Source organism: Labeo rohita, chromosome 8, assembly GCF_022985175.1.
Source record: "Labeo rohita strain BAU-BD-2019 chromosome 8, IGBB_LRoh.1.0, whole genome shotgun sequence".
NCBI lineage: Eukaryota > Metazoa > Chordata > Actinopteri > Cypriniformes > Cyprinidae > Labeo > Labeo rohita.
This window is the reverse complement of record NC_066876.1, coordinates 7,735,205-7,761,560: the sequence shown is the minus strand read 5'-3', so window position 1 is coordinate 7,761,560 and position 26,356 is coordinate 7,735,205. Positions and strand designations below refer to the sequence as shown.

The 26,356-nt window shown below is 35.3% G+C and overlaps 2 protein-coding genes across 7 annotated transcripts; one reads left to right on the top strand and one right to left on the bottom strand.

The window, feature by feature from the left end:
- Positions 1 to 253: 253 nt before the first annotated feature.
- On the bottom strand, positions 254 to 24,940 carry LOC127169367 (dickkopf-related protein 4). 2 transcript variants are annotated; one of them, XM_051116685.1, is made up of 5 exons: positions 24,810 to 24,940; positions 5,994 to 6,047; positions 5,673 to 5,783; positions 5,453 to 5,537; positions 254 to 1,591 (listed from the first exon to the last, which is right to left on the bottom strand). In XM_051116685.1, the coding sequence occupies exons 2-5, from the start codon at positions 6,009 to 6,011 to the stop codon at positions 1,350 to 1,352; spliced, it is 456 nt and encodes a 151-aa protein (XP_050972642.1). In that variant the 5' UTR covers positions 6,012 to 6,047; positions 24,810 to 24,940; the 3' UTR covers positions 254 to 1,349. The 2 variants fall into 2 exon arrangements, with proteins under 2 accessions (XP_050972642.1, XP_050972641.1); XM_051116684.1 differs by lacking the exon at positions 24,810 to 24,940 and having other exon boundaries at positions 5,994 to 6,223.
- LOC127169341 (chromaffin granule amine transporter) lies at positions 9,714 to 25,408 on the top strand. Of its 5 annotated transcripts, XM_051116631.1 has the most exons (17): positions 9,714 to 10,015; positions 12,474 to 12,665; positions 14,265 to 14,403; positions 16,642 to 16,960; positions 17,076 to 17,134; positions 18,112 to 18,195; positions 20,539 to 20,631; positions 20,794 to 20,883; positions 20,983 to 21,026; positions 21,149 to 21,209; positions 21,438 to 21,533; positions 21,873 to 21,951; positions 22,073 to 22,124; positions 23,744 to 23,807; positions 24,566 to 24,685; positions 24,866 to 24,999; positions 25,085 to 25,408. In XM_051116631.1, the coding sequence occupies exons 3-17, from the start codon at positions 14,289 to 14,291 to the stop codon at positions 25,190 to 25,192; spliced, it is 1,518 nt and encodes a 505-aa protein (XP_050972588.1). In that variant the 5' UTR covers positions 9,714 to 10,015; positions 12,474 to 12,665; positions 14,265 to 14,288; the 3' UTR covers positions 25,193 to 25,408. The 5 variants fall into 5 exon arrangements, with proteins under 5 accessions (XP_050972588.1, XP_050972590.1, XP_050972587.1 ...); XM_051116633.1 differs by lacking the exon at positions 12,474 to 12,665 and having other exon boundaries at positions 14,274 to 14,403; XM_051116630.1 differs by lacking the exon at positions 12,474 to 12,665.
- The last annotated feature ends 948 nt before the right edge of the window (positions 25,409 to 26,356 follow it).

Here is a 26,356-nt window from a genome sequence, read left to right as displayed (position 1 = left end):
CATTATTTAAGATTAATGTAATGTTTAAAAATGTAATTACTGTATTGAATATTAAATCAATCACAGGAGTTTTAAACAAGGTTACTGATATGTAAATAACCATTATTTGTGCATGCAAGTTAGATGCCATTTAAAGTGTCCTTTTTAAAACTAAATTAAGTTTTGACCTTCAAAATGTTCTTTCAGGTTATTCAAATAGCAGTGACATAAAGAATACCGCATGCTTGAATGATGTTGAAATATATTTATTAAAACCCACTAGATGTGTACATTTACAAGAACACACTAAACCTGCTCAAAGAGGCCATTCAGCACTGCACGTTATGCTTAATTCAGTTCATCAGCTCGATAGATGAGTGCGCCATGACCTAAACAAGGTGTCTTTCACAGCGAAGTTAACGCTGCTCTGTGCCAGCTCAAAATTCAGTTCAAGGTCCAGAAAGGTAGTAAGGACGTCACTGAAACGTCCGTGTGACATCAGTGGTTCAACTGTAATGTAATAAAGCTATGAGAATAATTTTTGTGTGCAAATAAAGCAAAAATACAAACTTAATTCAACAATTTCTTCTCTTCCGTGTCAGTCTTCGACACACATTCACAAAAGCACCACAACGTATACGTAAAGGTACAGTGGAGACTGATACAGAAGAGAAGAAATTGTTGAATAAAATGATTGTTTACTTTTCTTGTGCACATCCTCGTAGATTTTTAAAATTACGTTTGAACCACTGATGTCACATGGACTATTTTAGTAACATACTACCTTTCTGGGTCTTGAAAATTTTAGTTGCATTGCTGCCTATGCAGGGTCAGAAAACTCTAGGATTTCATCATAAATATCTTAATTTGTGTTCTGAAAATGAGGGTGGGTAATTAATGACAGAATTTTTCATTTTTTGGGAGTGAACTGTTTCTTTAATGTATAAATGCGTTTACAAGCAGCATTAAATAGTGTGTGAAGTCGCCTAAATGCCAGTTCAGATGCGCTTCAGCGTCAAATTTGGCGTCAAATACCGGAAACACCAAACGAAGACAAGGCTCAGCAAACTTATTCGTTGAAATACCCGACAGAGGGCGCTCGACTCAAACTTTTACAGGTTTAAAAAGGTGCAGGAAAAGAAAACCAAAGCCATGCTCACAGTCATCAGCGTTAAATATATATTTTCCGACTTCTACACACTTTAGAAGCAAAAGAATGATAAAAACGACTGTATTTCGAACAACCTCGTTATCGTTACTTCAAAACACTTTGAACATATGCCATGACGTGTCTTGTCATGTCATGTTTCTCGCTGTTTTTTTGATCCAGAACACGCTCCGTTCATGTTTCTCTGTGGTTAACCAGTCCTTTAGTTCCTCGGATCAGGGTGACACACTCCCTGTCCACGAGGGCTATCGGGTTGCGCCCGACAGTACAGGTTCTTCTCGCAGTCGCAGCGGTCCAGTCTTCGGCGGAATTTGGCGCGTCCCCGCAATAGGCAAACCTCGCCCAGCGCGGGCACGCGCTGACATCTCCTTCCAGTCAGGTAGAGCGCGCAGCACAGACCTTCCTCACAGTCGCGCGAGCGCACGCACGGGGACATCTCGGGCACTGCAGACGAAGAATCAGTCAGTGAGGGTCAGCAAGACAACTTAATGGATCACTGCAGTCAAACCTAAATTTTTCTTAAAGTGAACCCTGGGTATGACTTGTGTAGCTTAATATAATGTAAATGATGTTTGTTACTGAAATATGTAGTAGAAAACCCATGAAAAATTTAGATTAGTTAAAAAGCCACATCCTTATATTTTGGACTATGGGGGGTGCAATGATATGATCAAAGCTACTGAAAGAGCTTACTGGTGGTGATGGATATAAGCGTAGGCTTAAACCAAATGCCATACCATCGAACAAAGAGTCTAAACACGCGGATGTGGAGTGAAATCCATGCTGAGAAACTCCTTCAGTGGCTGTGGCATCATGGCATGTTTACATCATTTGTTAGCTCTTTCAGTAGCTGTAATCTACTAAAAGCCTCAGGGCTAAAATGGAGAGAACACAGACGTGGGTCTTTAGAAAGTTTTATTCATCCAGGCATCTTCCCATTCTTCTTACAAGTTCTTATTACTAGGAAAGCAGTGAAGATTCACGTCACTTCTTTTAGTAGACTACAGATACTGAAAGACCTTACGAAACGATGTAAACATGCTGGTGCATGACTCTCGTCATGCTGGATTTCATGCGATATACAGGTGCGTTTAGACTCTTTGTGGTGCAAATTGATGGTACAGCATTTGGTTTTAGCCAGGGGTCACCAAATTTGGTCCTGGAGGGCCATTGTCCTGCAGATTTTAGCTCCAACTTGCCTCAACACACCTGCCTGGAAGTTTCAAGTATACCTAGTAAGACCTTGATTAGCTTGACCAGCCCTCCAGGACCGAGTCTGGTGACCCCTTGTTTAAGCCTACACTTATACTTATATACACTTATAACACCTGCAAGCTCCTTCAGTAGCTGTGGTCATTGTATCAGTATTTTATTTTCGGAGTTGTGTTGTGGTAAAAATAGCTTAGCTCAGTGCCAGTAGCTCACAGAGCGCAACCGCTCTGCGTAAATCAAAATAATGGTGACCCCCATAGTCCAAAATATGTATTATAACAATGTGGATTTTTTAAATAACGTAAATCTTTAATGGGTTTTCTACTCTGTACTTCAAGCCATACAAGTCTTAATACCCAGGGTTCCCTTTAAAGGTGCAGTGCTTTGGCTGATGACGCCACATACGGTTCTGCTGCCCCTGCTGAAAAAACAATAGAAACCACAGAATTTCAAGTGGTTTTAATGACTATAATGGGAATAGTGTTGGTTTTAATGGAAAATCTATTGGACCCTGTTGGTCTCTACTGGTAATTGGTCGTCTTCTATTGGTGGCTTGTTAAAACCACTATATCCTAATGGAATATGTTCTAAAACACACTACAAAAAACTGTTTTTAATGGATAAAAGTTGATGGTTTTTAATGGTACTTGTAGTGGAAAATGTTAGAATGATGCTTTCTATTGTTTTTTTTTTAGCAGGGATATTAGGGATAGGCTACGTTGGTCCTGCAGAGCTGCTGTCCTGCAGATTTTTAGCTCCAACCCTAATCAAACACACCTGAACAAGCTAATCATGGTCTTCAGGATTGCTAGAAAGCTACAGGCTGGTGAGTTTGAGGAACGATGGAGCTAAACCCTGCAGGAAAGTGGACTTTGAGAGCCAGAGTTAAGAACCTCTGTAAGGCTTAGATAAATACCTATCACAGCTCAAGACTTTGTAAACAGCATAAATTAATCTGTCCATGTGCGGCTAGCGCTTAGCAGCCAGAAAAGGCATTTTTTTAGGCTTTTACACATTCTGTTAAGCAAATAATGCGTTTAACTGTAAATACAATTGATTTTGCCATTCTAGACAAGCTACAAACATTTTAATATGTCCTCGGAAAGGTTATGGTGTTGACAGTTTTACAGGTGTCAGGACAGTGCCATTTAACACACACATTTCTACATTTCTATTTCCACTTTTCAATTCAGTTGTTTTCTAATTAAAATCACGGTAGAGGAAACTGTAAGATCATCCCCTTCTGACACAAAACATAAGACAGAGGGATAAAAAAGAAGATATATTAACTTTTTAGTTAAATTAAAAGTGAAAAAAGTATGATATGAAGTACTAATATAAGGTATCTTCAATAATATTCTTACATTTAAGACAACTTGCTAGTTTTTTTTTCTCTCATATATGTGACCCTGGACCACAAAATTATAAGTTGTCATAAGTTGTCACAAATTGCACAGGTATATTTGTAACAATAGCCAACAATATGGTATATGGTCAAAATTACTGTAAATGTTCTACCATAAATATATCAAAACTTAATTTTTGATTTTTGATCAGTAATACACATTGATAAGAACTTGATTGGTGATTTTCTCAATATACTATATTTTTTTGCACCCTCAGATTTCAGATTTTCAAATAGTTGTACCTCGGCCAAATGTTGTCCTATCCTAACAAACCATACATCAATGGAAAGCTTGTTTATTTCAATAAAATTAACCCTTATGACTGTTTTTGTGGTCCTCGGTCACATATTATTTAAAAAATAATAATTAAAATTTCATGTCATACTCAAAATGAAAATTGATTATAGCTACAACATCGTATTGGTTTATCAGTTCACTTAGAGGAACTGTGAATTTGGAATTAACAGTCACTAATTAGTATTAATAATTTGTCTTTTTAACCTCTGTTGTGCTTACTGTACTGTAATATCCTATTGTTGACAAAGCAAAATTCACCTGTGGAGAGTTTTTACTGCCAAATGCAGACAAAGAATGCACATTGTTAAAGGAGAAGTCCACTTCCAGAACAACAATTTACAGATAATGTACTCACCCCCTTGTCATCCAAGATGTTCATGTCTTTCTTTCTTCAGTCGTAAAGAAATTATGTTTTTTGAAGAAAGCATTTCAGCAGTTATCTCCATATAATGGACTGATATGGTGCCCTGATTTTGAACTTCCAAAATGCAGTTTAAATGCAGCTTCAAACGATCCCAAATGCGGTTGTAAATGATCCCAGCCGAGGAAGAAGGGTCTTATCTAGCGAAGCAATCGGTTGTTTTCATAAAAATAATACAATTTAAATACTTTTTATTCTCAAATGCTCGTCTGGTCTTGCTCTCCCTGAACTCTGTGTATTCTGGTTCAAGACAGTTAGAGTATGTCGAAAAACTCCAATCGTATTTTCTCCCTCAACTTCTAAAATCATTTCAAAATCATCCTGCATCACTGCAGAAGTACCATCTTTGCAAAGTGAACATGCAAAGAAGAACAAACACTCTTAACAAAAAAGGTAAAGTGATATAGGATGATTTTGAAGTTGAGGGAGAACATGAGATGGGAGTTTCTCAACATACCCTAACTGTCATGAACCAGAACAAAAACAGGTCAGGAAGAGCAAAACAAGATCAGCTTTTGACATTAAAAAGTATAAAAATTGTACTATTTTTATGAAAATAAAGATAAGACTAGATAAGACCCTTCTTCCTCGGCTGGGATCGTTTACAACCACATTCGGGATCATTTGAAGCCGCACCTAAACTGCATTTCTGAAGTTCAAAATCAGGGCACCATATCAGTCCATTATATGGAGAAAAATCCTGAAATGTTTTCCTCAAAAAACATAATTTGTTTACGACTGAAGAAAGACATGAACATCTTGGATGACAAGGGGGTGAATACATTACCTGTAAATTGTTGTTCTGAAAGTAAACCTCGACTTTAATGTTTTCAGTATTGTCTGCCCTTGCCAACACAGTGAAAATTACTGATAGTCAAAAATATATGAACACTTGTCCAAAGGTATGACCTAAATACATGATTTTAAATTGTCAAAAAACACTGCAAGCACATAAAACTTTATCCTTACCTTTCTGACCTCCTTGTACATCCAACTGAATCTTTGTCTTGGTGGCATTACGCTGTTTCTTCTTTGAGCCTTTGCATTCAGTTGCCTTGTGAAAGACAGAATGTGAATAAAGACAGCTTAAATATTGTGAAAAATTGGGATTGCAGGACTGATATTAACAATATTAAGGTCCATGGGTGGATGTAATTAGATTATAGTGCTGAAGCAAACAAAATCTTACTGTGCAGTCTTGCGCAGGAGTTGAAGCTTCTCTGACTCCCTGCTCAACAGAGCTTCTTCTAACAGAATTATGGACATTTGCAACTGTGTCACTCTGTGGATGCAAAACTGACTGGAAGAAATTGTAAAACGGACTTTAAAATGTGTGGACCACAGACATAATGATATCAAGTACAGTTATATGCTGACAGTCATTAAAAAAAGTTATGATAATATTATAATCAATGTTATAATACTAATGGCTTTGTGTGTTCTTTAGCTTCATCACATAAACATATGAATGCAAAAACTTTTTAAGGTTTAAGAATATATATATTCTTACCTCTTGAGAGCTTGTCATTTCTCTGGAGGAGCGGATAATGTTGGAATCCAGGCACTGTACAGCAGAAAGAACAAACAGCCAAAACATAACATAAACTGTCTGCATGGTTGTATCCAAACTGTTTTGACCTCAATGAGGATGTGTGCAAGAGCAAGACGTCGAGCTCTAGTGTGGAAGAGCAACCTGCTCCGTGTTTTAATGGACCTAAGGCAATTACCCAAATTAAACATGGAAAAAAAAAAAGAAAAAAGAAAGAATGGGTCTTTCATTAGTGGTTACTTTCTGAGTGTTTCAGTGTTTATAGTCTCAGCTCATGTAGGAAGTGTGTAGTGCATTGCAGTGGTAATTAAGGCAAATTATGGCCCATACGCATAACAAACATGAAAGCTTGGCTGTACCTTTCATGGCACGAACATCCACATAGACCCTTTACACATGTAGCACCTTTGAATCTTGTTATGATGAAAAATATGACATCCTTTAAATGACAGCCATCAGTTAACCGCATCAGTAGACTCGGATGTAAGTTGCTTCCTGGAACGGAACAGGTGATTATCTCTACCTTGAACGCCGGCTTAGGGGGGGAAACTCAAAAATCCACATTTCTCAGGAGGCAGATAATAACAGTGACGCTAACTTTGTTTGACCAATGTGAATATGTTTAGCCACTAAATAAAAATGCCTTGTTCAGCCTAAACATTCTTGTCGTGTCAACTACAGATTTATTATTTAGCAAATTATCAATTAGCAACGAGTTGTTTTAATTTGTCATAGCCTAATTTTTAAATACAGCTTCGCATGATCTGAAGTGTATTGCACATTGACAACCACAGCTTAAAACAACAGCAGACATACAGTCAGCATACAGCAAAACAAATCAATGAACTTGCAACAGTATTCATGCTTGTCTATCTATCTATCTATCTATCTATCTATCTATCTATCTCTATGTATTAAGAAAACTCAAAAAAATTAAGGCAACCAGCTTCAAGACCATATTAAATTAGGTTTGCGAAGTTCAATAAGCTCAAATGTTGAAGCTTATTATTACTAATATTACACTCTAAAAAAGGCTGGATAAAGACAAAACAGCACTGGGTGAAATATGGACAAAGAAAAAAATATGAAGTTGTTTTGACCCAGCAACTGGGTTAAATGGTTCTCAAATATTGATTCAAAATTACTATATTTCTTGCCTAAAATGAACCCAAAATACATTGTAAAATTTAAAATCAGGGACATAATTACTGGAGGCATCAGCAATAATGATCAAAGTATGAACATTTATTAATAAGCTATTTAAAAATATTCATTATTTAATTATTATTTATTTTAACTTATTAAAACATGTTAATTCATTCTGGGTTCATTTTAAGCAAGAAATAGTCATTTTTAAGCTATAGTTGAGTTTAATAAAACTACCCAGAATGTTGGGTTCAACCAATAGTCCATATTTCACCCAGCATTTTTTGGAATGTAAGTATTAATATTGTATGTTACTGGCACTAAACTGTGTTTTATTTTGGCAGAGCTTTCCACCAAAAATGTTACGTTTCTTTAACTTGTGTATCAGTTAGTTGTGCAAATCCAAAAGTTAGGAATTTTGAGCAGCAAAACTAATATATAGTTTTTACATGTTTTACTTTACTATGCTGAACACCAATCACCCAAATGGTGACTTGAAACAAAATGTAACTTTTTTTTACAAAATGTATTCTAAACATTCTTAATTCTGAATAGAAAATATGTACATGTCATCATATTGCTTTACCAAAAACGCACATTATTCCAGCGCAAGGGATTATGGGTAGCCAGTTTATTTGAGCCTCTTTATCAATTGCTGATTAGTGTTTGGTAAAAGTTGATTTTATGTAATGTCAACTGTTTTCCACATAGTTCAACCTTTAAAACAGAATTTGTCTAAAAATATATAATTCTATATAATATATAAATATATAATTTTACATTTTCCAGAAATGTCATCTATATTACAACAGTATTGTTGGCATCTATACAAAGGAAGGATTCCATTTTAAACCAACAATACAATTTCCTGTAATTAAATAAAATGATTCTGACAGAACTGGTCATTTATGTTCTTTCTGTCTGAATGTGTATGTGTGTGTGTACCTACCTAACCATATTTTGGGGACAAAGTGCACCCAAAAGTGAGCAAAACCTGACAAAATCTCCAAAAACCTATCTTTGGGGACATTCTCATTTGTAAAACTGGTATGCAACATGTCTTTGACATTATAAAAGTGCTAAATTTTCAGTTAGGGGTAGGTTTAGGTTAGAAAATGTATAACTACCATGTATAACAGGGTTGCCAGGTTTTCACAACAAAACCTGCCCAATTGCTAGTCCTAAACTAGCCCAATCTCGTTTTGAGGGGGGTCCCCCGTTACAAATCGCGTTCTAGGGGATAAAATACACGTTTTTGTCAGGGTTCCCCTGGTTAATTCGCATTTCAGGGGATAAATATGACGTTATTGGGGTCGATTTAACCCGTGGACATCAAAAACAACCCATGGCAACAGTGTTAAAGTAGCCAGATTCAGCGGGAAAACCACAAACTTGGCAACACTGATGTATAACTACCTGTATATAAAAACAATAGAGTCTATGTAATGTCCCCTTTTAGATAGCTAAGTAAATGTGTGTGTGTGTGTGTGTGTGTGTGTACTTGTTTTTGCTACATTGTGGGGACCAAATGTCCCCACAAGGATAGTAAAACCTGAAATTTTTGACATTGTGGGGACCGGCTTGTGGTCCCCATGGGTACAAACGCTTATAAATCATACAGAATGAGATTTTCTGAGAAAGTAAAAATGCAGAAAGTTTTCTGTAAGTGTTAGGTTTAGGGCTAGGGTTAGGGTAAGGGGATAGAAAATACAGTGTGGACAGTATACAAACCATTGCGCCTATGGAGAGTCCCCACAAAGATAATGAACCAGACGTGTGTGTGTGTGTGTGTTTGTGTTTGTGCTGAACAGAGGGCAGGTGATGGAAGATCACCCACCAGTCTTTAAACCCTCAGGCTGATTTACAAAAGCCAGTCATGTACTCCAAACCTTATCATATTCATATCAGTTTTATTTTTAGTATCATCAATGTACTATTATAGTTTTTAAATTAGATTTTAGTTTCATATTTTCATTTGCATTTTGAAGTATCAGCAATTGTGTTGTGTTTAGCCATTTTTATTAGTTTTTAAATATGTCCATGGTTTTTTTTTTAAGTTGTAATTTTATATCTTATATACTTGATTTTATTTCAGCCGATGTAAATTGTATTTAAAGTCTTATTTAGTGTTTTACCTGAAAGCTTGAGTAATTGTATGAGGTTTGTGTGTGTGTGCTGGGATATTTGAATTACCAGAGATGGCACAGGGCAAAGGTGAAATCTGTTGAGTCATTTAACATTTTCCATAGATGTTCTGTGGCTAAATGTATTAACATTACACAGGTAATGAAACTGACACAGGCTAAAAAAGCCCTATAAGATCCCACAGGTTACGATGCATCTGTAACAGAATCACTCTACTGCTCTCACATACAGATTTTGATAGTTTTGTTAAGACTTTAGCGTAGCACAATGCACAGCATTGGTTTCACAGTGTTACGATTAGGTCGCTGACTGAGCAGTATTCACAAGTCAAAAGTAGCAGCGGCTGCTGATTGTGTGTGTGTTGAGTCTGGATGAGAGATTACAGATAAAAGCTCATTGTGATGAAAAGAAGCCTGCAGGTCATTCACCTACCCAATAAAGAGCAGCAGATGCACACAATTACTCTCGCTATGACGCAGTGGTTGTGTGTGTGTGCGTGCACGTGTGCATGTCTGTATATTTCCTCCAAAGACCCCTCAATAGATCACATGCAGGCGGCAGTGGACACAGACACCTCCCTCCCTCCCTTCCTCCCTCCCTCCAGCAACGCTCACAATCCAACAAGTGACCCCTGCATCACACACCTGCACTGGGCATACACTCGTGCACTGAGGAAGAGAATGCATCCTAAGGTAAGATTTACTTTAAAGTGTATATATATATATATAAAATATAATTGGATTCATTTACCACAAGTGTTTGGAAGGTTACTTTGAAAATATCGGTTACAGATTACAAGTTACTCTATTTAAAATGTAATAAGAAGTTACTTTCAGTTACTTTATTAAAGTAACTGGTTACATTTGATTACTTTTGTACATTTACATTTAGTCACTTAGCAAACGCTTTTATCTAAAGTGACTCACGAATGAGAACAATAGAAGCAATCCAACTTTCAAAATCCTTCATCTTTTGAATTAGAGTATAAAAAAATTATTTTAAAACACAGCTGTCGCAAAATCAGACTTTAGCACCTCTTTTTACTTTAAGATCGCTCTGAGGTTAAAGACAGACTTAAAATCATAACAGGAAATAGTAAATATTAATACAAGAAGTATTCAGATATAACACCCTTTGTAATTGCTAATGTTTTCATAAGTAACTAATTTAATTACAGTTTTTTTTTACAGATTACAGTTACATGCATTTTGTAATGAAATTACCTAACACTGTTACATGTACACTAACAGTCAAAAGTTTTTGAACGGTAACATTTTTTATGTTTTTTAAAGAAGTCTTCTGTTCACCAAGCCTGCATTTATTTGATCCAAAATACAGCAAAAGCAGTAATATTTTGAAATAGTTTTACTTTTTAAAATAACTGCTTTGTATATGAATATATTTTAAAATGTAATTTGTTCCTGTGATCAAAACGAAATTTTCAGCATCATTACTCAGTTTTCAGTGTCACATGATTCTTCAGAAATCATTTTGATATGACGATAAGCTGCTCATGAAACATGTATTATTATTATTATTATCAATATTTAAACAGTTGAGTGTGTTTTTTTCAGGACGCTTTTATGAATATAAAGATCCAAACATCAGCATGTATCTGAAATAAAAGCTTTTGTAACATAATGCAAAGCTTGGAGTCAGTATAATTGTTTTTTTTTTTCATTATAGAAATACTTTTATTTGGCAAGGATGCTTTAAATTGATCGAAGTGATGATAAAGACATTTAAAATGTTACAAAAGATTTCTATTTCAGATAAATGCTTTTCTTCTGAACGTTCTATTCTTGAAAGAAACCTAAAAATATTCTACTTAGCTGTTTTCAACATAATAATAATAATAATAATAAATGTTTTTGGAAGAACAAATCAAAATATTAGAATGATTTCTGAAGGATCATGTGACTGGAGAAATGTTGCTAAAAATTCAGCTTTGAAATCACAGGAATAAATTACATTTGAACATATATTCAAATAGAAAGCAGTTATTTTAAAAAATAAAAATATATATCAAAATCTTACTGCTTTTGCTGTACTTTGGATCAAATAAATGCAGGCTTGGTGAGCAGAACAGACTTCTTTAAAAAAAAAAAAAAAAAAAATCTTACTGTTCAAAAACTTTTGACTAATAGTGTAACTACTTACTCCCCAACACTGTTTACTACTTTCATAACATGCCTTAATTGAGAGACTGATTAAGGACTACAGATTGTTTAATGATGTCAGATAGTTGTGTTTTATGATACATTTTCTTGTTTCATTATTAAATATTGCAGAGCATTGTTTCAAAAAACATGATTGATTAGGAACACAAAATGGTGATAGCTTGGTGACAGGTTAAGTGATAGCTGAACTAGAGAATAGGGAGTTAACTAATGTTGCCAGCATGTCGCACACATGCAAGTATTGACACGGGTGTTGACTTGTGGATCAGCTCTTATTGTATGCGCTTATGACATGATGGGACAGGAACACAGTAGAAATATTACTAACACAGTTCACATTAAATTGTGTTTGCCAGTGCTGCATTTCCTTGATCAAAAAATACAGTAAAAACACTAATATTGTAACATATTATTACAGTTTCAAACTGTTTTCTATTTTAATTAAAAATGTAATTTATTCCTGTGATGCAAAGCTAAAATTTCAGCATCATTACTCCAGTCTTCAGTGTCACATGATCCTTCAGAAATCAGTATAATATGCTGATTTGCTGTTCAACAAACATTTCTTATTATTATCAGTGTTGAAAAACAGTCATGCTGCTGTGTCATTTTTTCAGGATTCTTAATTGGAAAGAACAGCATTTATTGGAAATAGAAATCTTTTGTAACAATGTAAAAGTCTGCACTTTACTATACTTTTGATCAATTGAATGCATCCTGAAAAGTAAAATTAAATGTTAACATTTCTTAAAAGAATTCAGAATGACCCCAAACGTTTGACAAACAGCATTCATCGCAACATGACATATAATGCATTATCTTTAAGCTATGCACACAAGACAGAAATCCGTAACCATTCAAAACCACAAAATGCTGCTCTTTTTCACAAAACTAAATTGACAAGGCATTGATAGTCAAAGATAAAAGGATCGTTGTGAAATGCTGAGGCTGATCTTCATGTGCCCTACAGCTGCTGTAATCATATTGTTGAAACTCAATCACACTGCACGTAATTCCTGCCCTGGAACAAAGAGTTCATCTAGAACAAACCTGTCCTCAAGCACTTCTACACCTCCCAAAGACTGCATAAAAGACCTGAGTACTGGTACAATGACTACATTTTGGGTCCCTGCTGGATATTAGTTGGATGTCAGTTAGATCAGTAAGTTCTCAAACTTTTTAGGCCACCTGTGATTTCTTTTAAATGTATATGTGTATATGTCAGCATAATTTGTAATTTATAATACATTGTTGGGCTCAGATAAATCATGCTGCAAAATGCTCATCATCTGTTGACCTGCTCTTTTCAATTGTGTAGATAGACTCTATCAAAATAGCATATAAAAAAACACCACAGTGTGTGTGTGAATATATACACATATATATACACATACACACACACACACACACTACCAGTTAAAAGATTTTTATTATTTTTACAGAACATTCTTCTGCTCGCCTGCATTTATTTGATCCAAAGTACAGCAAAAATAGTAAAATTTTAAAATATTTTTACTATTTAAAATATACTATTCTAAAATATTTTCTATTTGAATATATTTCAAAAATGTAATTTATTCATGAGATTTCAAAGCTGAATTTTTAGCATCATTACTCCAGTCACATGATCCTTCAGAAATCATTCTAATATTCTGATTTGCTGCTGAAAACAGCCTAGTAAAAATTTTTCAGGTTTCTTTGATGAATGTTCAGAAGATCTTTTTATTCAAAGAATTCTGAAAAACAATGTACTCAACTGTCTTATATATATATATTACAATTTAAAATATATTCTAGTAAAAAGCTGTTATTTTATATAGTAAAAATATTTCACAATATTACTGCTTCTGCTGTATTTTGGATCAAATAAATACAGGCTTGGTGAGCAGAACGGACTTCTTTAAAAAACATTAAAAATCTTTTGACAGGTAGTCTGTAAAGAAAGAATTGCGATGTATTTCCAGGCGTTAATATGCACATTTTGCAGTCCAATTCAAACATGTTTTAAAATAAGAGGTAATGTAACCTTGTAATGTGTTTGTTTAGACTTATATTTTCTTTGGGTAATTTCTGACAAGATTTTGGAAAAGATAAGTACAGTTAATACCACATCTTGGTGCTAGCCTTGTACACAAACTAACAACTAAACCCTAAACTAACAATCTAACCAAACAATCTAAACAAACACAATAAATGCAGTCTACAGTAACTGCTCTTTCTAAAAAATGTTCAATCTGGGTGTCAAATCTGAATCAAAAAAACATTTAAAACCTTTCAGCATTTTCTACAGTATAAAATAGTTTATTATTATTATTATAAATATACAAATCAAATTTGTACATTTTCTAGGATTCAATAGCGTTAAAGGGCTCCAGTGTTAAAGCAATGTTTAAAAAGTGTTGATTGAAATGTTGAAATTCTTGTACAGAAAATCAGCATATTAGAATGATTTCTGAAGGATCATGTGACACTGAAGACTGGAATATTGATGCTGAAAATTCAGCGTTATGTCACAAGATTTAATTACATTTTTAAATACATTAAAATAGAAAACAGTTCTTTGAAATTGCAAAATATTTTACAATTTTGCTGTATTTTGATAAAATAAATGCAGCCTTGGTATGTGAAATATAAGTGACTTCTTTTAAAAACACACACAGATTAGTTTTTTTTTTTTTTTTTTCAAATTTTTGAGTGTATATGAAAAAATAGGGGTCTTTACACATGAAAATACATACTTTGATAATGTGACCCATGACAGTGTGTCCAGTGACAGAGGTGGATCATGGCTATGCTGAACCCTATGGACTGGATCAGAGAGAGCAGGGGCTCTCCTCGTCTGGTGCTTGTCGTTGTGTGTGTGGCCCTGCTGTTGGATAACATGCTGCTAACAGTTGTGGGTAAGTAAGCCAGCATCCGAAACAAAAATAATGTTTGTCACTAAATGTTGGAACATGGATGTAGGGAACTGCTGCCATTTAAACACAATAAATGTATCCTACATACACTCTCTGGTCACTTTATTAGGACACCTTGCTAGTTCTTTTGTAGTCAGACTTAATTCTTTCTGACATGCATTCAACAAGATGCTGGTTTGCTGCAGATTTGTGGGATGCATATCCATGATGTGAATCTCCCGTTACACCACATCCCAAAGCTGCTCTATTCGATTGAGATCTGGTGGCTGTGGAGGACATTTTGAGTATGATGAACTCACTATCATGTTCAAGAAACCAGTTTGAAATGATTAGAGCTTTGTGACACAGTGTGTTAGTAATGCTAGAATACGCCATCATAAGATATGACCACAGCATGCACAAAGGGATGAACATGGTCAGAAACAATACTCATGTAGGCTTTGGCAATTAAATGATGCTCAGTTGGTACTAAGTGGCCCAAAGTGTGCCAAGAAAATATCCCACACCATTTAAAAAAACACCATGAGCAGCCTGAACCGTTGATACAAGGCCAGACGGATCTATGCTTTCATGTAATTTACGCCAAATTCTGACCCTACACTCTTAAAAATAGAGGGTGCTTTAAAAGGTTCTTTACAGCGATACCATAGAAGAACCATTTTTGGTTCCACACAGAGCCATTCAGTCAAAGGTTCTTTAAAGAACCATCTCTTTCTTACCCTTTTATAATCTGAAGAACCTTCTTTCACCGCAAACAATCTTTTGTGAAACAGAACGGTTCTTTGGATGTTAAAGGTTCATGGAACCATTTAGACAAAAAAGGTTCTTCTATGGCATCGTGAAGCAACTTTATTTTTAAGAGTGTACCATAGAACCTTCAACTGAAGATTTTTCTCGCCGACTAGTCGTTCATTTTAAGCATTAGTCGACTATCAGTCACATGTTTATTAATAAAGCATATAAATAAGCAATATCACATGAGTAGACGTCAGATATGGCTTTATATCTGCATGGCTGTGATAAGGCTGTAGGTAATCACACCATGCCAATATACAGCCATATTTAGCATATCTACAAATGTGATATTGCTCTTATACATAGATCTGGGAGTTGATTCCAAAAAGAATAGATTCCGAGGCATTGGGAATTGAGAGTCGATTCCAAAGGTTGGAATCGATCCCATCAAGCGGAATCGGCTACATATCTCGGCTGCTGTCATCAAACGTCCATTTAGATATTTGCGTTAAGGAGCAGTTGTACCAAAAGTGGCCAGTGAGTGTATGTAAGTACCTGTTTGTAATGGGTGTAGCTGATCTACATATGTCCCTTCTTACAAGATGTAAAATAAGTCTCAGGTGTCTCTAGAATGTGTCTGTGAAATTTCAGCTCAAAATACCCAACATATCATTTATTATATCATTTTGAAAATGCCTATTTTGAATGGAAGCAGGAACATGCTGTTTTCCTGCATGTCTCTTTAAATGCAAATGAGCTGCTGCTCCCCGCCCCCTTTTCCAGAACATTGCTGTGGCTTTACAGCTCATACCTCAGATACATATATTTGGTTTTGATTAGCACTGAAATCATCCACTTTCAAGCCATATCACTTAAAACTTCTGAATTATGGTTTTCTGAGTGCAAACACAGTTTGTGTATTTGTGTATTAACAAGTTTATGTTAAAAACACACCTAAGTTACAAAAACACAGTCGGGTATGTCTGTAAATGTGAACAGGTGCCGTGGGTGGAAAGGCAGAGATAAAGGGGCGGTAATATTATAATAAAATCCCCTTCCTATGTCAATAGGGGAACGAAATCTGAGTGGCTTTTTTTTTTTTTTTTACACATTTTCACATTTTCTGGGTTTGTAGATACGCCGGGGACCTGATTATAGCACTTAAACATGGGAAAAATCAGATTTTCATGAGAAGTCCCCTTTAAGGTATGCACATACTTTTGGCCATGTGCATCACTGGTTTCCTTTTGAGTCCATTCTGTATATACAAAAACATAATACAGAAATCAAAACGTAAGAGGGAAGGTAAATGCTGGACAAGCAACTCTGCTCTCATCGTGCTTATGACATTTACCTGCTTGCGTCTGCCTTGACCTCTGTCGCATACAGTCCGCAGCAGGCTGAGGGGAAGGGTTATTCGCAAATATGCACACAGATACCGGCTCTTCCTCTTCTCATCCTCATGTCACCTCTCATTCTCCCCAGTTCCCATCATCCCAACCTTCCTGTATGCCATAGAGCACCAGACACAAGAGCGCCCGTCTGACGCCCCCTCCGAGGCTCAGCTCGCCTCCGTCTTCTCTCTGTATGACAACAACACCTACACCACCAGCACTGCCAATCTCACCATCTCTTCTGGCGCTAATGGAAGTTCAGGGGTCAACGGCAGTTCTGCTGAGCGACATGGGTGTAAGGAGGACAGTGAGTTTTTGGAAGAGGAGAATGTGAGGGTTGGGCTGCTGTTTGCCTCCAAAGCAATGGTGCAGCTCATGGTCAACCCATTTGTGGGCCCGCTGACTAACAGGTACATATACGCTGAGTAGATCATCTTAAATGACTGTTATTTAGCTCAAGTTAATACATTGTGACAATAAAAGGCTGAATGACTTAATTTAGTTGCCTGACACGTCTTTTTATAGGATTGGATATCACATACCGATGTTTGCTGGGTTTGCCATCATGTTTGTCTCTACAATAAGTAAGTCATGTTATATGACTTCAATCATAAATAGTGGTTGTGCAGTGTGTTAATGTGTATTAAACTACATTATGTAATATACTACCAATGATAAAAATGGTCAAATTTGTTTTCAGTTACTCTTCAATTAGGATGCTAGTGCTAGCTGGTTAAAATATGATGATGATGAATGTGAATGAATATGAATATTGCTATGTTTTTGATTAAGAAACTGAGGAGGACATGATTCTGAATTGGATGGCGGTTCTCAGCTGTTTTTGCTTGAGGACCCAGATTTTACATTGAAAATCAAGTGGCAAATCAGTTTATCATGCTAAATGTCAACAAAATATAAACCCTAGTAAAAAGTATACTGCACATACATTTACATATTTATGTACTTAATAAAAATACCCTGTAATTGTACTTTTTGTTATAGGCCTACTACACTGGTATATTTGAAGTCTGCTAAATTGGAACCACTAATTTTATACTTAATGCACTTTAATTGTGTGGAAGTAGTGCTGAGGTCCAGCTAAAGATATACGGAAGTATATCTGATTGTGCTAAAGTGAAACTATTTCAAGTATACTTAAGGTATACTTGTAATACTTTAAATATCTTGCATTTAAAGACTGATATTATACAAGGACCATACAATCCTTATTAATGGTGATATTAAAACACATTTTAAGCATAATATTAAAAAATGTGCATTGTGCAATAAAGAAATACTCCAAATAAAGTTTATTATAATTAAATTTTTTACTAGGGAACAAACATTGACTTTTGAATATGAACATTATTGTGTAGGATTAACTAGGTTGGAGCAACAATATGAAAATTATTGCTTGTAAAGTTGTTTAAAGACAATGCCATGAGCCACTGAGTGAGATTTTCAATATATATATTTTATTTGCTGATATTGTTTCACTTCATATGGCTAGTGCAAACTAGTGAAATGAGGTGGACTCTGACTTTAAGTGCTTTCTTTGCAGTGTTTGCCTTCTCAGGGACATACGCACTGCTGTTTTTCGCCCGCTCATTGCAGGGAATTGGATCATCTTTTTCCTCTGTGGCAGGTATGTGTGGTTTAGCAAATATTGGATGTGTAACATTACAATTATGTGTATACAGTTGAGGTCAAACGTTTACATACACCTTGCAGAATCTGCAAAATGTTAATTATTTGACCAAAATAAGAGGGAGCATACAAAATGCATGTTACTGTTTATTTAGTACTGACCTGAATACGATATTTCAAATAAAGGTTTTTATATATAGTCCACAAGAGAAAATAATAGAATTTATAAATATGGGCCCATTCAAAAGCTTACATACACTTGATTCTTGATTTTTTTTTTTTTTTTTTTTTTGATAGTTGTTCATGAGTCCTTTGTTTGTCCTGATAGGTTAAACTGCCTGCTGTTCTTCAGAAAAATCCTTCAGGTCCCACAAATTCTTTATTTATCTATTTGAACCCTTTCCAACAATGACTGTATGATTTTGAGATCCATCTTTTCACACTGAGGACAACTGAGGGACTCATATGCAACTATTACAGAAGGTTCAAACGCTCACTGATGCTTCAGAAGGAAAAACAATGCATTAAGAACAGGGGGTGAAAACTTTTGGAATTTGAAGATCAGGGTAAATTTAACTTATTTTGTCTTCTGGGAAACATGTAAGTATCTTTTGTAGCCTCTAAAGGGCAGTACTAAATGAAAATGAAACAATATATAATATTTAGGCAAAATAAGAAAAATGTGCACATCTTCTTTCTGTTCAAATGTTTTCACCCCTGACTCTTAAAGGAATCATCGGATGCCCATTTTCCAGAAGTTGATATGATTCTTTAGGGTCTTAATGAAAAGTCTATAATATACTTTGGTTAAAAATTTTCAATGGTAGTTCTCTGTGGAGTGACGAGCCTGTTTACTTTAGCTGCTAAACTTACTAGCTAGCACATTATTAGGAAAGGCGATCGCAAAGATTAATAAAAAAAAAACCTTTATACTCACTTCGGCTGTAAGTGAAGCTGGATCATTAATGATTTGCATGAACATAGACGCATTTATGTAGATCGGGAGGTGCATTCACTTCACAAACAAAAGTAATCCACTGCATCTTCAGCGGCTCAGATGTCGGGAGTAAATGACGATCACTATGTTCATTATTACATCCAGCAACACAACACCTCAATCGCTCAATCAGAGATATTCTTGTCTAACTTACATCCCTGCTCCAGCAACGAAACAAAGAGGGCAGACTGTTACAGCTGATCTGAGGTAAGACGCTCATGTCAATCAACTATCGTGGGAGCGGCCTCTGTGGATGTGACGCCACACCGACAGGCATCTGAAAACTGCTCGATTTGAAAAAGGGGATATTATTTTTACAGATTAATTAAAAATACACTGCCAACACACATTAATGTTCAAACAACATGTAAAAGTGAACTTAGCATCCGATGACCCCTTTAATGCATAGTTTTTCCTTCTGAAGCATCAGTGAGTGTTTGAACCTTCTGCAATAGTTGTATACAAGTCCCTCAGTTGTCTTCAGTGTGCAAAGATGGATCTCAGAATCATACAGTCATTGCTGGAAAGGGTTCAAATACACAAAAATGCTAAAAAACCAAAGAATTTGTGGGACCTGAAGGATTTTTCTGAAGAACAGCAGGCAGTTTAACATACAAGGGACTCTTGAACAGCTAGCACTAAACAAAAACACAGCTGTGGGTCATTCAGTTAACAACACAGTATTAAGAATCAAGTGTATGTAAACTTTTGAACGGGGTCATTTTTATAAATTCAACTATTATTTTCTCTTGTGGACTCTATTTACGCGTCTTTTATGTGAAATATCTTATTCAGGTCAGTACTAAATAAAAATAACATGCATTTTGTATGATCTCCTCTTATTTTGGTAAAATAATTAACATTTCGCAGATTGTGCAAGGTGCATGTAAACTTTTGACCTTAACTTTCTATACACTATACCTTTTGGATCAGTAAGATTTTTAAAATGTTTTTGAAGGAAGTCACTTACTTGATCAAAACAGGTTAAAACAGGATTAATGTGAAATATTATTACAACTTAAACTGTTTTCAGCTATTTTTTAGCATGATTACTCGTTTTCAGTGTCACATGATCCTGCAGAAATCATTCTAATATGCTGATTTTCTGCTCAAGAAACATTTCTTATTATTATCAGTGTTGAAAACAGTTTTGCTACAATTTTTCAGGATTCTTTAGCCAATTAAAAGTTCAAAAGAACAGATAATAACATCATGAATGTGCATCACTTTTGGTCAATTTAATGCATCCTTTATGAATAAAAGTATTCATTTCTTTAATGAAAAAAATCTTACTGACTTCAAAACTGAACAATAGGGCATAAAAATAACTGTATAATTCTGTAGGTCTGGGAATGTTAGCAAGCGTGTACACAGATGACAATGAGAGAGGAATAGCCATGGGAATCGCACTGGGAGGACTTGCCATGGGAGTGCTCAGTAAGTACTTAATAAAGTACTTAAATTTTTCCTCTAATGTGCTTTACAGTACAATATGTACTCTAACCCTAACAATGTGAAGTGAAATTGCCAGCAATACCTAATTGAAGCCAAAGGTGTTACAAATGACAAATTTAAGACTGCATAATGTACTCTTTTCAGTCGGAGCACCATTTGGCAGCGTCATGTATGAGTTTGTTGGTAAAAGCTCTCCATTTCTCATCCTTGCCTTCTTGGCTGTGTTTGACGGAGGTAAGATATTATTAAATCTTATACATTTGCCCTTTTAAAATTCATTGATTTACATTTCATTACAATGGTTTGTCAAATTGTTCTCAATATCAACACCAGCCCTCCAGCTCTGCATCCTTCAGCCCTCAAAAATATCTCCCGGGGTGAGTAGCATTCATTTAATAAAACGCGAGTTATTAAAGATGATAAAAGATGAGACATGTTTGCGTTAGTGTTACTATGAGGAGCCTGATTGAGGAGTGATTGTTATGTGTCTTCTGTTCAGAGCGTGGAAGGAGCGCCATTACTCACCCTGCTAAAGGATCCCTACATACTCATTAGTGCAGGTGTGTGTGTAAATAAAATAAAAACAAATACATCCTCAAATACTGCCCACCAGTTTAAGAAGTTGTCGTGGAGGTGTAGTAGCTGTTTCTGTAATTACACGTGAGCCTCCGTATAATCACGGCCGAATGTTTTGATGTGAACAGCTAAAACGATTTGTAAATGAAGCGGATGAGGAGATGTGCTGAGTGAATGATGAGAAAGATTATGGTTCCTGTATGTAATTACAGGGTCGTTGTGCTTTGCAAACATGGGGGTGGCTATTTTAGAGCCCACTCTTCCCATCTGGATGATGCAAACAATGTGCTCGCCAAAATGGCAGCTCGGTAAGAAACTCTGTTATTCCAAGTCATTAAAATGTTATTGAAACAAATTCGCTTCCTGCTTATTTAGGTAATTTCATTTAATTCCTAAGTTTGTTTCCTCTCTCACACAAATGGAATGTTAAAGTAGTTCACTTAAAAGAATTCAGAAGCATTTTGTCATTAGATGCATCATTAGGGAGGACTACGTGAAACATGTGGCTTCTTAAGAACGTCTGTGGTTTTCCTGTACAGTTCAATCAACTGATATGAGTTGGAAGAAGCCAGCTAAGAGGTTCCTCATGCTTCTGGTGACCCTGTTTATTTGCTTATCTGAGTTAATCATGGCTACTGTTCTTGCAGGTATGGCTTTCCTACCAGCCAGTGTTTCTTACCTCATTGGGACCAATCTCTTTGGTATACTGGCCAATAAAATGGGAAGGTAATGCATTTTTTTTTGCATGTCCCAAAATAAATTAATTTAAAATTGCATGTACATATCATAAAAAGCTGCGTCTACAGAGACTAGTGTTGCATCATGTAGAAATGCTTCTCTGATTTAGGTGGTTGTGTTCCATGATCGGCATGCTTATAGTCGGCGTCAGTCTGCTCTGTGTGAGTATTACATACTCTTATCAAATCATGTTGCATTGAAAATCACAACTTGGCTCATGCATGCTTGACTACAAAAAAAAAATACAGTACTGTTCAAAAGTCAGTATGTTTTTTTAGAGGAATTAAAGGAGAAGTCCACTTCCAAAACAAAGATTCACATATAATGTAGTCACCCCCTTGTCATCCAAGATGTTCATGTCTTTGTTTCTTCAGTCGTAATGAAATTATGTTTTTGAGGAAAACATTTCAGCATTTTTCTCCATATAATGGACTGATATGGTGCCCCGATTTTGAACTTCCAAAATGCAGTTTAAATGAGGCTTCAAACGATCCCAAATGTGGTTGTAAACAATCCCAGCTGAGGAAGAAGGGTCTTATCTACAGGAATGATCGGTCATTTTCATAAAAATAATACAATTTATATACTTTTTGATGTCAGATGCTCATCTTGTCGTCTGCCTGGACTGTTTTTTTCCGGTTCATGACAGTTAAGGTATGTCGAAAAACTCCCATCTCATGTTCTCCCTCAACTTCAAAATCGTCCTATATCGCTGTTTTACCTTTTTTGTTAAGGGTGTTTGATCTTCTTTGCATGTTCACTTTGCGTAGACTGTGTCGGTACTTCTGCAGTGATGTAGGATGATTTTGAAATGATTTTTGAAGTTGAGGGAGAAAATACGGTCAGATTTTTTCGACATACCCTAACTGTCTTGAGCCAGAATACACAGAGCAAGGCAGAGCAAGACAAGACGAGCATTTGAGATTAAAAAGTATTTAAATTGTATTTTTTTTAATGAAAAAACCTGATCGTTTCGCTAGATAAGACCTTTCGTCCTTGGCTGGGATCGTTTACAACCGCATTTGGGATTGTTTGAAGCCGCATTTAAACTGCATTTTGGAAGTTCAAAATCGGGGCACCATATCAGTCCATTATATGGAGAAATATGTTTTCCTCAAAAAACATAATTTTTTTTATGACTGAAGAAAGAAAGACATGAACATCTTAAATGACAAGAGGGTGAGTAAATTATATGTGAATCTTTGTTTTGGAAGTGAACTTCTCCTTAAAAAGTTCATCAAAGATGCATTGAATTGATGTAGTTCTGGTCCTTGATTCTGATTGGTTGAGCCGCGTTCTAACCTTTGTTTACATTTGTGTGTTGCTCAGCAACCACTTTGTTGCAACCACTACTGTTTCTGAGGAACTGCATTGTTTGGCAGAAGAATAATGTTTTTATTAATGTCATTACAATTTATTTCCTCCGTTTTATTCTATGGAATAACCATTTTATAAAAGCAATAATCCCTGTGAAGCCGTGTTTACAGTACATTTATAACTCTGCTTCGCATCGTGCCTAACAACACACCTTAGCTGTTATAAATTCACTGTAAACCATGACTTGTTGGGGCTTATTGCTTTATTTTAAGCTTCCTGATATTTTAAATATTATTTTGGGTTTCAATAGATGATAGAAGGATCTTAGTAAACATCTAAGATTTGAATACTTTTTAAATGTGTTTTTTGGTTGTGAGACAGCAGTTTGGACCAATTCTGTAGAATGGCCCATATATATATAAAAGGACTATGATGGTTGTAACATTATGTGAATTTGTTTTAGGTTCCCTTTGCCAAAGATATCTATGGTCTTATTGGTCCCAATGGAGGGCTGGGATTTGCTATTGGTGAATATTATTCAATTATTTATCATGCAGTATTTAAGGGAAAGTTCCCACCAAAATGAACATTTCTCATCATTTGTCACCCTGGAGCACAAAACCTTAAGTCTTAAGTCACTGGGGTATATTTGTAGCAGTAGCCAAAAATATGGGTCAAAATTGTATGGGTCAAAATTACCAATTTTTATTTTAAAAATATCAAATCATCATCAAATCAAGATCATGTTCCGTGAAGATATTTAGTAAAATTCCTACTGTAAATATATCAAAATTTAATTTTTGATTAGTAATATATATTATTAAGAACTTAATTTGGACAACTTTAAAGGCGATTTTCTCAATATTTTGATTTTTTTTGCACCCTCAGATTCCATATACTGAAATAGTTGTATCTTGGCCAAATATTGTCCTTACATCAAACCATACATCAATGGAAAGCTTATTTATTCGGCTTTAAGATGACGTATAAATATCAATTTCGAAAAATTGACCCTTATGACTGGTTTTGTGGTCCAGGCTCACATTTACTCACCCTCATGCTGTTTTTTTAATGTCTCTCAGTTTTCATATTTTATTTTTTTACACCCCCACTGCCTTTCATTGCATGAGCAAAATCTAAATTAAATTAAAGACTGTGTTCTGCAGAAGAACGAAAGAATAAACAGACAGAATTTTCATTTTGGAGTGAACTATGCCTTTAAGATACATAACTCCAGTACACTGTATGACATATGCAACTCTCCTTTAATTATGTGTGCTTGTAGGAATGGTCGATTCGTCTATGATGGCTATAATGGGTTACCTAGTTGATATCCGACATGTGTCCGTCTATGGAAGCGTGTATGCCATTGCTGATGTTGCACTCTGCATGGGATTTGCTGTTGGTAATTGCACCTTCATGCAGTTGTATTGGAATATATTTTTACTATTAGACAAGTTTCGCACAATTTTTTCTTAAAATTTCACAATTAAGATGTATCTTCTGGTCAAAACTTAGTGTTTGCTCACCTTCAGAGCTTCAGGAGCCAAACTGACTCTTTCTTCTTGTTACGTTCCTGCTGCAGGTCCATCTACTGGAGGGGCCATAGTAAAAGCCATAGGCTTTCCCAATCTGATGGTGATCATTGGCATTATCAACATCCTGTATGCACCCCTTTGCTACTTCCTCAAAAATCCAGCTGTTCGGGAAGAGAAGATGGTGAGAAACACACGTGACTGTATGCATGTCTTTATCAGTATGTTTACAAATGTTTTGTAATGACACCTGACACTTGTTTCTTAAGGCTATAATAAATCAGGAGTGTCCGATGCATGTGAAGAGCTACAATACACAGCGTGGATTCAGAGAATTCCCTCTGAGTGATGAAAGTGAGGAGGACACTGAAGAGTGATGCACATATAATTGCCAACAAATCATCAGGACCTACCAGCAGCCCTGATTCATAAGGTTTAAATGAGTAATATTGCAACTTTCCCTACTATGATCACATTTTTGTCTACAAATGGTTAGTGACGTAATTATTTTTTGTACTCGTCCGCTTGTAAAGTGTTGTTTATCCTGTCTCTTGTCATGCCAGTGGGTTTGGATGAAATAAACAGGCCTAATTTGTCAACTTGATTTGTTTGTTTTTATCGTGATGTGCCATGTAGGATTTGTGCATGTGAAGGGAGAATTGTGCATCAGTATTGCAGAGAAAATCCATTGTGAGTGGGATGCCAACTTCTTTTGTGCCTCCTGTGACACACTGTTCATTTCCTTTTGATATGCATCAAATGTTATTAAATTTAATGATTGTGATTTCCAAGGTAAAATAGTAGGAAGTTACTGACAAAGGGAACCGATATAGCTTCAAGTTCGATAAATAATGAAACTTAATAACCGGTTCTTCTTAGTCATTATACAAAACAGGTGCCTTTTGTGTCCCTCATTAATATATAAATGCTGATATGTTCTTTTAAAGCATATAATTGGAAATGCATTGGAATAGCATATAGTTGGTAATGTTTTTTGGACACCCTATTGCAAGTTATTTACAAATAAATGAAAATGTATTATAGTGTAAATGTATTTAAAGTCTTTTTGACCCACTTAAGTAGGACTTAAGTGCATTTTTATATGTAATTTCATAATTGTTAATAATAATATTAAGTAATATTGTCTCTAAAATATGGTTAGTGTACTGCCAAATATACTGACAAGCATTTATGGTAAACTTAAATATACTTTAATGTCATTTTGTTGAAACTTACACTATCAGTCAAAAGTTTTTGAACAGTAAGATTTTGTAATGTTTTTTAAAGAAGTCTCTTTAAAAAGAGATAAACATGCTTTGGTAACATTATACGCTATACCATTCAAAAGCTTGGAGTCAGTATAATTTTTTTTTTTTTTTCTGGGAAAGAATTTAATACTTTGATTTACCAATAATGCTTTAAATTGATCAAACGTGATAAATACGTTTATATTATTACAAAAGATTTCTATTTCAGATAAACGCTGTTCTTCTAAACTTTCTATTCATCAAAGAAACCTGAAAAAAATGTACTCAGCTGTT